The sequence below is a fragment of the Adiantum capillus-veneris genome, chromosome 26, assembly GCF_014529385.1.
Source record: "Adiantum capillus-veneris isolate H3 chromosome 26, ASM1452938v2, whole genome shotgun sequence".
In the NCBI taxonomy this organism is placed as follows: Eukaryota; Viridiplantae; Streptophyta; class Polypodiopsida; order Polypodiales; family Pteridaceae; genus Adiantum; species Adiantum capillus-veneris.
The window spans coordinates 73887195-73902640 of NC_140956.1; the positions used below are offsets into that span (position 1 = coordinate 73887195).

At 39.2% G+C, this 15446-nt stretch overlaps 1 protein-coding gene across 3 annotated transcripts; it reads right to left on the reverse strand.

The window, feature by feature from the left end:
* Positions 1 to 2145: 2145 nt before the first annotated feature.
* On the reverse strand, positions 2146 to 10522 carry LOC147423658 (uncharacterized). Of its 3 annotated transcripts, XM_086502070.1 has the most exons (10): positions 10133 to 10522; positions 8394 to 8542; positions 3712 to 3777; positions 3497 to 3634; positions 3315 to 3377; positions 3085 to 3228; positions 2921 to 3007; positions 2717 to 2794; positions 2577 to 2633; positions 2146 to 2486 (listed from the first exon to the last, which is right to left on the reverse strand). In XM_086502070.1, the coding sequence occupies exons 4-10, from the start codon at positions 3557 to 3559 to the stop codon at positions 2217 to 2219; spliced, it is 762 nt and encodes a 253-aa protein (XP_086358196.1). In that variant the 5' UTR covers positions 3560 to 3634; positions 3712 to 3777; positions 8394 to 8542; positions 10133 to 10522; the 3' UTR covers positions 2146 to 2216. The 3 variants fall into 3 exon arrangements, 2 of the variants coding, with proteins under 2 accessions (XP_086358196.1, XP_086358197.1); XM_086502071.1 differs by lacking the exon at positions 8394 to 8542; XR_015186661.1 differs by lacking the exons at positions 2146 to 2486; positions 2577 to 2633; positions 2717 to 2794; ... (3 more) ...; positions 8394 to 8542; positions 10133 to 10522 and adding an exon at positions 3870 to 8344 and having other exon boundaries at positions 3558 to 3634.
* Positions 10523 to 15446: the final 4924 nt, after the last annotated feature.

Consider the following 15446-nt stretch of genomic DNA (forward strand, 5'->3'; position numbering starts at 1 on the left):
GATATAATATGTGCAAGAGCGAGCGGGTGGGTACCAGCCTTGATATTACTTATGTGGAGATCAACATATCAGAAATAGGCAAGCTATTTACATGACTATTGGCTACAAAAAGATGATGGCCTACAGGAGAAAGAAATCATTAAGGCTCAACAAAGATGAAAGAGGAAACTGCATACACTCTTGCAAGTTTCACCACAGCCACCTTCTTGGTAGTTGACTGGAGTATGGGGTGATGAAGACTCACCAAACAATGACTGATTCTATAAGTGTTCTGATTGAATGACTAGTAAAAGCCACAGTTGCTACTATCACCAAATATGTCAAGGTGCTCGGATTGCATTCTGTGTGAATGGAAAATACATACAATAATTTAAAGGAAGCTGTGAAATTCATAGACAATATTTTTGTCAAATATTGTATTGCTTCAAGAAGATTCTTTAGACTAAGCAATGCTAACATGCATCTTGTCACAAAGATGCCATAGAGATGGTCTTAGAACTTTGTTTGTAGCACAATCCAATGACTTTGAAACACAAATATATGGGACATCTTAGCAGTAGGTCCAAAACGCCCACGATGTTCTGATGAACACTGGGGTTTCTCAACCATAAGATCTTACTTACAATCTCAAACCAATTGCAAAAATGCAGGGTGACTCTAAAAATTTATGGGTAAACGTGTCACTATATCCGCCAAATGTTGTGGTGGTTCAAGATTTGTCAATATGTTAGGTGGTATCTCATACTTGCACCCAGTAACACTATCGTGAATCACTCGTTGTAAAAATGGCTCACAAAGCTCCTCTTGGAATAAATAAGGAACTATTATCACTGAAGTTCTACTTTTGCTGATGATCACAGTATGCTCAATGATTTTTCTGTACTTAGTTTAACTCAAGTCAACCTTCCAAAACTGATAAGACAAACTTACATGTGTGATCTTCTTTTCCTCTTGAACTTCATGAAGAGTTTCTAGGCGTTCTATGGCTCTTTCTTCTGTTTTCTCAGCACTTTTCTCCATAGTAGTACATTGAAGTCCTGCCTTCAGAATAGTCAATTGTTCAACAATTGTAAGCTAAAAAAATGACCGTCAAAAAAGAGTCTGTGGATGTTAAATGCACCTTGTTGAAGAGAACACAAACTATTGCAAGATAGAACATCACAAAAGAAAAAGACAAAAACACAAATAAAACAAAACAAAGGACCGCACAAACTTCAACTCTTTCAAAGACACTAAACTGAAGCTGCACCAACTAAAGGCTGGCCACAGATGTGAACCAGGTTGCAACAGTTATGAGTCGCTAGAATCTTTCCTTTCGGTAAATCTGAAGATCAATAGGTTATCAAAAGCAATTGGCATGTTAAGAGCTTAGAAAGCAGAACCTGAAAAAAACATGCTTCCATGACTCTTATAACATTAAAAATTGCATACATACACAAGGACTTTTGAAACGTTTTCTATATATATATAAAAAGAGAATTTCCTATATACTTTTCTAGATTGATACAATCAAACTAGAAAAAGTGCAATGTAGAAAAAATGGAACATTTTCTAGGTAGTGTACCTAGAAAATTAGATGAGGCTTTCATTGTAACTTTTACATATAGAAAATTAAATAGACGTCCATAAGAAATTGCTATATAGAAAATTAGAGAAACGTCTTACAAAATTTTACATATAGAAAAGCAAATGGACGTCCATAAAAAGTTCCTATATAGAAAATTGGAGGGATGATCTACAAAATTTTACATATAGAAAATTGAATGGACATTTAAATTTAGTTTTTACAAAAATTAACGAACTGATTGGTCTATAGATATATATTAATCATTTTTTAGTTTTTAAACCGACCAATGTACTGTCTTTGCGTCATTTTTGGATTATCCACTATAACACACATCACACTAATCAGTAAACTAACTACTTTGAGTAAAAGAAGATCAAGTCTTTTTAAAGATTTCTATCACATACAATTCAAAGTAACAATAAAATTACTCATAATGAAGTAGATTTCTCTTGAAAGTATTGTCAAACTTATGATTTAAAGTGACTACATTTTAACATTGAACTTTAATCTCTTTGCAAATAAAAAATAACTTCATTAACACAAAAAAGATAATCAATTGGTTCTAAAACAATAAAATGTTCAATCATCAAGCGAACGAAAAATAACATGAAATATAATGTTCAACATGGTCTGTTCTACACTTGATCGCTTACATAAAAACAACTTTCACTTCATCGAAAGTCAACTCGTGATCAAGTTGCCTTTCAATGATAACCCTCCCACTATCAACCAACCACCTCACCAAATTCACTCTCATTTCCTCCAAACTCAAACCTCTCTTTTGCTCCAAAAATGAGCTCTCCTCCCTTCTAATCTTGTAGTAACTAGCTTTTAAAACTAGATACATGTCATCAATTGTCTGCAGATCAAAGTACTTAAGGAGAATAGTCTCCTCGTCCTCCACATTTAAAGATGAAACCTACATAAACACATAACTTACTACTATAAACAAAGGGTTTTATGAAAATACATTTTACAAAAGAACTAATATTAAATAGATGAGAATTACTTCATCAAACTTTGGAACATACACATTCGATGTGTCACCTGCAATGCATTTCTCATCCTAAAAAAATCAACAAAAAGAGTTGAAAATTAACAAATTTGGATTATTGGTTACACAATATGCAAGTTAACTTTTAACACTACCTTTGTTTTCTTCTTTATCTTCTTGGAAGTTTCTTTTCCAAGCTTAGTAGCAAGAGACTCTTGAAGCTTTGCACTGATCTGTTAAATAATCCCATGAACAAAATATGTAATCTTCTTGAAGAAGTTTAACACTATGCACCTTATTACATTGAGTACAAGTTAAAGAAAGAATATTTAAAATTTCATTGAAGTAGAGATTTTCACCTTTCTCTCTCTAGTACTTTTTCGTGGCGCCTCATGATTATTTGCTTGACATGACGATGAAACAGAATCCACAGTCTCATATCCCAACTAATGTTAAAAAACATAAAACATAAATGAGAATCTTTGTGTGTAAAGAACAAAACACATGCCATTAGTGGCATTACCTTCAATGGCATGTCACTCAAAAGACTTTCTCTTTGCTTTGGCATGGCTTTGACTCTTTTAACATTGCCATTCGATAACAATGCTCCAAAAGATGGAAAAGATCCATCCATATTATCTAAATTGAGGTCTTCAAACTGAAATTCCTATAGAAGACAAAAAGAAGTACACAAAAACTTTTTTATGATCGTTTAATCTTTATGTATCTATATTACTTGAGAAAAACATATACCTGCTCCTGCAATGAAGATTCAATACTTTCGGTATTCTTCCACATAGAGAGTAAATCTTGTCTCTATAATGGATAAACCATTTCATAAGACTTCAATTTTAAACTTAGTAACATGAAAGTACTAAATTTTGTTCATAATTCTTGTAAAGACAATCAATTCATAAAGTTATGAAAAGACTCACCATTTTCAATGAACCAATTAGTCTCGATGTGCCCTCAGCTTGATTTTGTACCGCCAATGGCATACAATCCACATGGGTCTCCTCTCCCACATCATCACATCATTTAGGGGATACGTCTACTAGCTCAATGCTAGACGCCTATACAAACACATAAGTAAGTAAACACATGGCACATACATTTAATATATAAGAAAGAAAGGTCAAAATATAAGTACCGTCTCTACAGTTGAACCTTTCAAAGCAATAGTACCAGCATTTTATTTTTTTGCAGTCCCGTGTGCCTTGAAAAAGTAAGATGAGTTAAGTTAATTTATTTCATAAGGCCCCTATGAAGCAAAATATCTTTATTCTTAGAAAATATACACACACTTACATCATTTGTAATCTTCTTCTTATCATATTTTCGTTGCGATTGTGCATAGGTCAGCACAAACTGATAAATGTGTGCCTCCTCCCATTGGTAGGTTGCCTTGCCAAGTCCAAACTTCAAAGGTGCTAATTCACCGATCTTAGTTGAAATAAGATCGTGAATTTTTTGTTGCTCAAGGCGATTGTGGCGCAAATCGTCCACAAAAGGATAGTTCTTAAACCATCCTCTAACCATCCTATAGTTGTCCAAGAGCACTCTATGTTGCTCGTCAAAGTACATCTCCAAAATCTTCTTTCCATACATTCTATTTGGCTCTCTTAACTTTGGTTCGGGTGGGCAAAAGATGTCATCGTATGAAGGGATAGGGACATCATTCTCAGCTATCTAAGCTATGAATTTTAAAAAAATTGACACCACTTAAATACTATTAAAAAGACATCTAAGCTTTGTGATAAATAAAAGTACAATATGAACACAAATTAAAAAAATCGACACCACTTTAAACTTTTAGCAAAATAACATGTCTCTAAAATCATTCATGAAAATTGAAAAAAGCAACATTAAAGCCTAGCGTCTACATAGAGCAAGAGATAAATAATATCCACTTCGATGCATATCATGCCTACTGCCACATACATGGTAGGAACTTCACTTTTCCATCCTGATCTGTAACCCTTGTTTGCTTTAAAACTTTCCATCCTTGGACTACAGATGAGCAAGTTGATATAAACTTCCAATCCTCATCTTCGGTGGTCGTTCTCCATTGGGCATAGCTGCTATTCATTGCTTGAAGTTTTGTTAGCCGTACTCGCTTTAGACTAGAGTCTATCTCTCAAACAACAGCATATGCTAGTTGACAAGAGGAAGATTCTTCATCCACAAACTCTTTGACTTGGACTATGTCATTCTCCTCAAGCCATGGAGGTACACATCCAACACATCCAGCAGTCAATAAGCGCCTACGAATGCCTAGATCTTTAGTCTCATAGGCAATAATACAATTATGAAACCTCCATGGAATAAACTTGTGTAGTAGTAAGTTCACTTTTCTTATACAATCCCAAGTGAAAGGCATAGGGGTGACTTGCAGTACGGTCATTCCTGTAATTGGATCCACATTCAACTTTTCAACATCTTCTTCAACCAGGATTGACTGTCTATAATAATCTGCACAAAAAAATAGTAGAATTTCTTCCTGGGACTGCAAAGTAAAGAAGGATCTGATTCGTGCTTTCCACTCACCTACAGAAGCTGCATTCTCTTGATAATTATCAGATCTCACCACAACTGTATCTCCTACACTAAATACTTCTCCTTTGAATAGAACTCCAGAGGCTCCAATAATCTTCTTGCAATTGAAAGGGATAAATAAAATCGGTATAGGCTGTAAAATAGAGTTCTTTCCAGTGTTCAAAACTCTAATTTCCATAACCCCACTATTTTTTTGTGTCGTTTTTGATGATTGAAAACCGTCCCAATGGAGCAGTAGTGCAAAGTTTCGCGGATCTCCCTAACAATCAAAATAGAAAAAGATCCAATCAAGATACAAAAGTATATATAAAATTTCAAAAAATGAGCAAGAAGCTATTGCTTTGGATGAAGGGAGATACCTCGACGGTCCTCTTTGCGCTTCTGATCAATCTACGACACGACTTGCATGTAAAAGCATACATTTGTTGATCCTCGGTCCAATTCAAGGATAACTCCTCAGCAGCATATGTTGATGGTCATGCCTTGTAAGAGTGTCTACATCTTTCACAAATGATAGGAAGCTCAAAGGTTGAAGCTGGGTTCCAAAATTCTTGGAGATCCTTACACTTGGCACCATCCCAAAATTCATCAATAACCATAGATAAATCTGTGGTCGACCGACTCAACCATCTATCCTTGCGGCGCCACATACACAAGATGTCGTGGCACACGGTACGAGAAGAACATATAAGCTCTAACTGCTTTTGAATAGGAAGATAGTCAAAGAAAATCATTTGTTTTCGAGGCAAAGCACACTTTGTGCATCTTTCACAACAATGAGGACAATCCCTTTTCAATTTCCTACCCTTGCATCCTTCAGGTTGTTGGCATAAGCACAACACAACATTTCCCACATAATTATCCTCATTTATTGGGTCGTACAAAATAGGATGATGAGTATTACCCTTTAGACCCATACAAATGAGATATCTCTCATTGTCTACCATACCAAGACTTCTGTACATTGTGTTCAACTCTGGCCAACATGATGGAGCATTGATGCCACCAAGGTTGCCTTCCCAATTGTCTGGAAGCTTTACCAAGAGAGAACTCAAACTCTCTACACCATTCTCTGTGCTTTTTTCAAACAAAAGATTTAGCATCTGATCTTGAAAATCAATAGAGACGTGATGTTCATCCCATAGGGCTTGCATTTGAACTATTTTTTGGAAAATCTTATCATCTGTATTTTCCACATCTTCCTCCTGTTGTTGTTCTTGCTCGTTGTTTAGAAGATCTTCATTGTCAAGAGTCCTTGCATTCTCATGCTCTTCAAGGTTTTGATTACCTTCAACAATTGCAGGAGATTCATAGCCATGGAAGATAGCAGGCGCATTCTCTTCAAAGCCTTCATTGTGATTTTGATCTACGATAGCTTCAAAAGGACTATATTCAAGAGTTTGACAATTAAACTCCGATTGAAGCTCGTTTGTGCTTGTAGGTACAATGGTTTCTTGACACCGTGAATCCTGTATACTTTGAATGCCAAATACCGAGTTTATTTCTCGGTATCTAGCCTCAGCTTCCTGATGTCTTTTATAGGTTGATGGAGCTATGAACCTTCCACCATAGCAATATGATTTGCATGAACACCATTGTTTTCTAGGTATACGTACTTGATGTGATGATGTTTGAGCAGTCTCAACCGTAAAAGTAGGTTGAGAATTGGAGGTGGGATGCTCAAAATTTCCAATACTCATGCTTGGATGAAGATCCCCATTGCGATCGTGACGAAGGTGCTCGTAATATGTCCTCCTACTAACAAGCTCATACCCAAGAGAGCTATGCTTGCACTTATAATTACATTGGCACCTATGTAGCCTTGTGTCTCTAGGCTCCATCTATTTGACACAAAAGTAAAACATAGAGTACATTTGTAATTTCTTATATTTCTTCACTTAAAACTGACTTTCATCAACTTAAAAAACAATAGTCTTTATAAGTTGACACAAAGTAAAGCATTGAGACATTACATCAATTCTTTCAAATTACATGAAATTTGTGACATCCATTGCTCATCTCCACAAAAGAGAATAATAGGAGTCACTCAAAAAATGTTTTTTAGAAGGAATAATAGATGAAAGTTCTTCCATTCTTTCTAAGATAACATCTACAGATACCAAACTGGACTCCGTGCGCCAATAGACTATGTAGTAATCAACAAGATGTAGACTCTCTTTCAGAAGAAGGAGCTCTAGATTCCCATCCCACCCACCATGATCATCAATCCATATATGTAAAAAGGTGGTTTTGGGCTTAGATTGGCCAAACAAATAATAAGAACTCTCCTCCCACGGCTTCTCTATTTCTTGGGTTGCCATTAAAAAATTAGTTAGCTCAAGGACAACTTCCTCGCCCACCTCCATCGAACAAGCAAGCAGATAAAAAAATGTACCTGCAATGCCAAACTATTTTTCTAAGATCAACACTATCCGAAATGATCAAAGATTTGCTATCTACAGTCATCTTTTTTTTTTATAAGATCGCTCAAGTAACTTTTGGGTTTCATGTGTAATGCAAAAATCGCTACACCTATAGCATTAGACATAGATAACGATTAAACAATGTTCGTAATGTTTATTGCAAGGCAACAGATGCACATAATAACAGATGATGCAAAGAGTGCCAATGCCTACACCAGGAGGGACAAACGAATTACCGACTGTAGGGACTCAATAGGCCGAGCCATGTGCATGTCCCCTAAAAGAATCACTTAGTGTTTTTCTTGACGAATTTGTGGTTTGTACAGCTACAGTGAAGGACCCTACAAATGTCTCTCTCTTTAGCATGTCTTTTGTATAAAGACTTGGGTGTACTCTCTCTCTCTCTCTCTCTCTCTCTCTCTAACTTCAAATCCACTTATATCAAAGGTATATTGATAAACAAAGCCATTGAGCTTGGGAGAGCTAGACATTTACATCTGCAAGAGCCACGGTGACATTGATGGAGCTTCGTTAGAGAATCAAGACTATTCTACCCAGCACAACATGAGAGACATTTGATACAACTATTTACAGAGATGGACATTGACGATGCTCTTCAAGCTAAAACTGATGGGACAACGCCCTAAATAGGACATCCTTCAGCACTCATGTTCATTTTAGCTTTCATTTTACTTTATTTTGTTTCATTGATCTCTCTCTCTCTCTCTCTCTCTCTCTCTCTCTCTCTCTCTCTCTCTCTCTCTCTCTCTCTCTCTCTCTCTCTCCAAATGCCTCAAATAGCACAATATACAAATTATACAAATGATTAAAGTTAATAAAGATCGAGACCAACCTTATCTGTCGAAGGCTAAAGCTGCTAGCTGGCCGCAACGCACGTTGATATAGCTGCAGCGTCGTGACGTGGAGAAACGACGCCTGTACACGTAGAGGCGCCCTTGAAGAAGCAACGCTCATCGAGAGCTGGTGCCTCTGAACTTCGATCTGCAGTTTGGCACACAAGTGATGAAGCTAATGACGTGACTGGCAACACAGCGCGCACCGCGAAGATGCAGCTGAGCACTAAGCTATTGCAAGGGAGGAAGAGGGCCTGAAGGCAACTAGCGCAATGGAGTTACACCATTGCTGCAGCAGAATCGAAGGGTACAGAAGAGCGTCCTAGCTAGGGCAAGTATGGGCCGCATAGGGTAGAGAGGTCAAGAAAAATTAGTGCAAGGGAGAGAGAATGAGAGAATTCCCGCCCTTTGGATAACTTTGGTACCTGGAGATCAAACCAATTCTCTAGGTATAGGGAAAATTCAAAAGAAGGGCAACCTGGGAAAATCTTAGCCAGGTGTCCTTGTCTCTTTAGCATGTCGTTTTAATGAAGGATTGAGTGTACTCTAGATCTCTCTCTCTCTCTCTCTCTCTCTCTCTCTCTCTCTCTCTCTCACAAATTTCCAATCCACATATACCAAATGTATATTGACTAACAATACCATTGAGATTGGGAGAGTAGTGGGATGGTTACTTCAACGAGAGCCATCAAAACATTGATGGAGCTCTGTCAGAGAATTAGGATTAGTCTAACACAACATAAGAGACGTTCAATACAACTATTTACAGGGACAAAAATTAACTATGCTCTTCAGCGATAGATGCAATACATCCTATGACAGAGCCCAAAGTCAGACATTCTCGAACACTCATGTTCATTTCAGCTTTCAATTTACTTTATTATATTTCATACTCATAAATTGAATGAAACCCATGAAGATTGTATCATTTGGTCTCACATGTCATTTTGGCCATTAGCAGATGTTTAATATAACATTTAATTTCATTTCTATGTGTGTATGTGTGTGCGTATGACACTCTCTCTTTGTGAGACACACACTCACACACACACACACACACACACACACAACATGACACTCTCTTTGTGACACACACACACACACACACACACACACGCACATTGTATTAAATCCACCAAGACTGTAACAATTTGGTCTCACATATCATTTTGGCCTTTAGACGACGTTTAACATAACATTTTATTTCGTTTCTCTCTCTCTCTCTCTCTCTCTCTCACACACACACACACACACACACACACACACACACACACACACACACACACACACACACACACACACACACACACATTGTATTAAATCCATCAAGACTGTAACAATTTGGTCTATTTTGGCCTTTAGACGACGTTTAACATAACATTTTATTTCGTTTCTCTCTCTCTCTCTCTCTCTCTCTCTCACACACACACACACACACACACACACACACACACACATTGTCTTAAATCCACCAAGATTGCATCAATATGATCTCACATCTCATTTGGTTTAGAAGATGTTTAATATAAAATTCCATTTTCTTTTATTTTATACTTAGACATTGTATTAAATCCTACCAAGATTCATTATTAGAAGACGTTCAATGTAACATTTCATTTCATTCCCTTCTCTCTCTCTCTCTCTCTCTCTCTCTCTCTCTCTCTCTAATGCATCAAATGCCTGCACATTAAACATATATACAAAATGTTTTATGAGAATAAGTCGACGTATCACCAACCTTAATGTATTATAAGCTTGGTATTAAAATCTGTGAACGACGAGATCGAGTTGCTGCAACAGCGCACTGGACTGCAGACGAGAGCTGTTGGAGCGCGCTGGAGAATCTTCGAACGAATACTTGCTGCTAGCTGGTAACGCCTTGGCAGGCAGCTTAATGAATATTCCGCTTCATGTTGATCATTGAGCTACAGCGTTTAACCCACGCGCGAGGGAGGAATGAGCAGCTGGGGCGGCAAGGCTCTGGAATTGGAAAGGGGGGAATGAGCAGGGGCAAGCTCTGGCCGGCAGCTTGGAACGAAGCTAAGCAATTAGCAGTACAAGCTAGGGCAAGTAGGTCGATATTGGGATAGGATAGAGAGAGAGAGAGAGAGAGAGAGAGAGAGAGAGAGAGAGAGAGGGAATTCGCACCTTTTGCTTCCTAGGAATTCGCTCCCTTTGGTACCTAGAAAAAAAAAATCTCCAGATCGGGAAATGTCAAAGACCATCACTAGCTAGGAAAACCGTACCCAGGTCCCAACTTTCTGTATAGGAAAGAAGTGGAAACTCCTTGTGATAAGACTTGAGAGATACACAACATAGCTCGATTGACCATTATAATTGTATCTTTAGTAGGCTGCAGTTTTCTGTTGAGGTGGCCAACATGGGCTGCTGACATGGCAAGCCGTTGCAGAAGTGGCAGAAGAGCTGTGATGGCAACTGAGAGGCAGCCAGGACCAGATGGTTGATCAGAGCCAGGGACACAACAAAAAGCAACAAAGTGAAATCGCTAGGGAAGAGGACAAAAGTGAGATAGTTGGTGAAAAGCAGGGAAAGAGAGAATTGGTTGACAAAAAACAGTTCCAGCTTTTGGTGTGCCAAATCAGAGATAATGTACATCAGACCGCCGCCTACTCTTGCAGAATTGTCCTACTGCTCTGTTATGACCTGCTTTTGGAGAGTGCTTATGAATGACGTCCCTTGGCTTCAGTTGCATCAACAGATCACTCACGTGTGGTGAGACCTTTTAACGCTTATCAAAGCACAACAAATTAACAAAGAAAAGGGACAACATTCCGTCTGAGTCATTAATCTCTCACGCTCATGTTTTGAAAGAGGATAAAGCACGCACTCTCATAGTCTCTCTCAGTGCGCAATTTGGTGGTTTGATTGATCATGTTCCTAGTAAAGCTAAACCCAATTGCAGATACGATTAGTTACGCAAGACCGATCTTGGCTCTTGAGTCGAGGTCCAAAGAACCCATTCAAGAAGTATATTTTGTTCTCATGGATAGTCAGTATGCATTGTCGTGGAAGGTCTCTTGTATTTTCGTCACCATCTTATGTGTTACTTACTCATAAGAAAGTCGCATTGCACGATGCACATGATTCACTCACGGATAAGCACGGAAGCATGAATTGCACTCTAGAAAAGATATTAAATTTGTATTCGAGGAAAACAGAATGTTTCACAATTATTTTAGACTCATTCCTTGGCAAGACACAATCATCGCAAAAGCACGCGCACAATTGTCCGTCAAGCATTGGTATTCCCTTTGTGGTTTGCCACAGTTCATAATTTGAGGTCGAAAAGTCAAGTTTAGATCGCATTTTTGGCATGTACTTGGTGAAAGGTTTGGCACTCCGGCACATTTTTCATCTGCATTCCATCCGCAGTCGTTTAGGAAGCATAGTTTTTTTCCAGTCACTCCACAAGTAGCAGATGTATCTATGATATTATGTTTGAAGTGGTTTCAAGGAAATCCCCCAAAGGAGATTCTTGAAGAAGATGAACCCAAGATCGCAGACAAAGTTGGGGACATGGAGCTGCAACAGATTAGTCTGCATCGCTTTCAGCGCATACCAAAGAAGCAAGTATTGGATACCTTCTTGAAGTTCAAGTATCGAGGGACCCACGCAATTGAGTGGGCTGGTGAAGAGTTCTTCGCAGACTCCTAAGAGTTGTTGGTGGCCTATACGGAAGCCATACAGCTCGGTACCAATACCTCACCTTGAAAGGAGGGGGGGGGGGGGGATGTCACATGCACATCTAACCCTCCGCATGTGGACAAGCTATAACTCCTACTTCTAGGGTTTAGGTCAGCCTAGGAAGTGTTCTAGCACCCTTGTGAGCCTGTACGCAGGACGTGCATGTCCAGGCACTTAGAGTAGTTGCATATCCTCTGATTACACAAGCCATTAGTACCCTAGCATAAGCATTTAGCAGCCAAGCATAAGCATTCACCGCATAAAAACCACCTTTTACCATGCATGAACCACCTCTATGCTCACTTAATAATTAAGTGACCTTCGGGCTTCTGAATCAAATCATGGGGCTGAAACTCATGCTGCTCGACGTAGCATGGATGCACCTATATAGGCAGCCCTTAGACGCTAGAAGAAGGCAAGAAAGAACAGAAGGACAAGGGGTTTCCGACACCTGCAGCACAAGGCTCTCTCTTCAAGCAATACCCAGCGTTTTGGCAACCATCTAGCCAGCGTTTTCAGTATCATAAAGCAACGTTTTCGACCACTCTCGTCATCAGCATTCCAACGTATTTGCCTCCGCATTTTGCCCTTCACCTCGCAGGGATCCCAACATTTCCAGATTGTAGCATACCAGCTGTCACAAAGTGATGACGTGGTTGCCAGAAACCCTAATTCTGTCGAAACCCTAACCGTAAAACCAAAAACCCTAATTCTGTTGAAACCCTAACCCTAAAATCAAAAACCCTAACCCTGCCCTAACCCTGATTTGCTGGACATCAACGTGATTTACGAAAAGCTGGGCAGCTTTCTGCCGTTGCTTTTTTTCTACATAAATTGCTGGGAAAGAGAGAGAGAACCCTCTTTGCTTTATTTTAGCAAGAGAGAGAAAGAGAAAGTGTAACAGACTTGGACACTCCAAGTCAAGAATCAATCACGACAGCACCAAATAACCACTTCAAAACAATTCACAGATCACAATAGATTTGCACTGGCCCGGCGGAGTTCCGTGCCTAGAGATAATGGCCCCAAAGACTGGCGCCCCTTTCGGTATTTCTTTATGTATTAATCAATGATCAAAGTACAAGAGAGCGGTTAGGGTTTCACTCTCAGACTCTGCGTCTAGATGCTCTGCAGAGTGAGCCTTCACCACTTATTTAAAGTTTACAAGGGATGCTCAAAAGCGGAGCCCCAAAAGCACAGCCTAGTTGGGATGGGCTTACTGTCGAATTCTTCTTGTCCTTTCGGGAACACCTTAAGCAACCATTACTAGTACTGATGAATACCACCTAGGAGAAGCAAGATGTTCCCCTTTCTTGGAAGGAAGGGTTGCTCAAGCTATTGCCAAAGCACGCTTTCTATTAGAAGTTTTCTCACTGGCAACCCATCATTCTTATGCGGATGGTCTACAAATTGATGGCCAAAATGATAGTCAATCGTATCTGCATCAAGGACTTCATCAATCTCAGTTGGTTTTCAAACCTCGTTGGCAAATCACCGACAACCTAGCGTATGTTATCATTGGCATGCAAATGTAAAATACAACTCAGTAAGATGTGTTGATCATGCAAGTTGACATTGAAAAGGTCTTTCATACTATGTTTTGGGATTACATTGTAGAAACAATGCAAAGGCTAAGATTTGGGCCAAAAATTTCACAAGTGGTCTTTCTCTTGTATGCTTGAGTACCTTTGCAGGTGTTCTGGGTGGTTCTCTGACAAGCCCTTGGGCTTTGGGACGTTCAATCAGACAATGGTGTCCCCTTGGTCCTTTACTTTATGCGATTGCTTCTCACCCCTTGTTGTTGCATCTTAAGGCCCTCACTTCCGTTGGCCGTTTGCATGGTCTGGCTCTCCCTTCTCAGAAACAATTTACCTATGTTGATGACTCTCTATTTATGCTCCATGAGGACGAAGTACACCAGATTATGCATGTTAAGCATTTGTTTGGTTTGGCAACTGACTCCAAGTAAACTTTTGTAAATCCAAGTTACTGTCTTTGAATGAAATTGAATGGCACAAGCTTTTCTAGCCAGGGGAGATTGTTCCTCGTCAAGGAACAGTGTGTCATTTGGGATATCCAATTGGCTAGAATGTGTGTGCGACACAGAAACTAAATTGGGTGCTCCAAAGATTGCAATTAAAGCTAAGCTATTGAAAATTTTCAACTTGGCCATTGCAAGTGGCTCAGAATCGTCCAATGCATTACGATGGCTTATGTTCAATCTATTGCCGCTTCTATCCTGGTCTCGGTGGTGCCTCGGGTCTCTTATATCTTGCACATTGGAGCAATTATGGGACACTCCTCCCACAAGAAAGGGTTGCGGTTTTTATCCATGGATAAGTTATACACACCCAAGAAATTGGGCCGGGAGGGATCAATATTTTGGATATACATCGCCATGTTCTGGCCAGGAATGCCATGTTCCTGCCTATTTTGGTGGTACAGCAATAGCCTTGGACGTTCATGGTTTCCTTGAAATGGAAACAACACGCTTGATGCATCTTGAGAATGAAGTTCAAGAATGTAAGCGCTCTCTTGTGGGCATGAATGTATTGAAAGAGCACTTGAGAAAAGTTGAGAGTGATCGTGTATTGAAAGAGGAAACGATAGATACAATATGGCATGATGTATGTGAGATGATAAATGCATCCAAATCATGGGATGATATATATAAGGATAATGTGGTTTCTACATCTCCTATCACGCAAGCCATTGTCCAAGCAAAGAATGTGGACACTCAAGAATTGCAAGAACGGCAAAAACGCTCAAAAAACATCGTCATTCATGGAATTGAGGAGGAAAGCATGGAAGCATGGATTGTTGTAGCTCCCTTTCGTTTATGCCTCCTTCTTTACCATTGAAGATGTATGCCGCGCGCTTGAGAAACTTGCTACTCGCAAGACAGGGGACCTTCAAGGTGTCAAGGCTGAAATGATTAAATGGACAAGCAAGAAAACACGATATTGGATACGCGATATGTTTAACCTTGCACTTCAGCATGGCATGCCTCATGATTGGATTGAAAATTGGATCAAACCTTTTGCACAAAGGAGGAGATGTAAACAATGTGAACAACTATCGCACTATAATGGTTGGCTCTTGATGGCAAAGTTATTTGGATGTATCATAGAGATGAAGATAAGTGAATGGACAGAAAAGAACGGAAAACGTGATCTTGGTCAAGAAGGTTTTCGAAAGCATCATAGCACTATTGATCACCTTGTCACTCTTCGAGTTCTTATGGAAGCGTCTCGATTGAAAGGAAAATGTTGTATTGTTGCTTTGTGGATTTCAAGAAAGCTTTTGACATAGTACCATGAGGAAATCTTTGGAGACGTATGCAAAGC

Excerpts from the sequence above, each read along its gene's own strand:
- LOC147423658 (XM_086502071.1), bottom strand. The coding sequence starts at position 3,559 with ATGCCATTGGCGGTACAAAATCAAGCTGAGGGCACATCGAGACTAATT. Across the intron at positions 2,634-2,716 it reads AGATAAAGAAGAAAACAAAG|GATGAGAAATGCATTGCAGG; the intron begins GTAGTGTTAAAA and ends TGATTTTTTTAG. Across the intron at positions 2,487-2,576 it reads ATGTTCCAAAGTTTGATGAA|GTTTCATCTTTAAATGTGGA; the intron begins GTAATTCTCATC and ends GTGTTTATGTAG.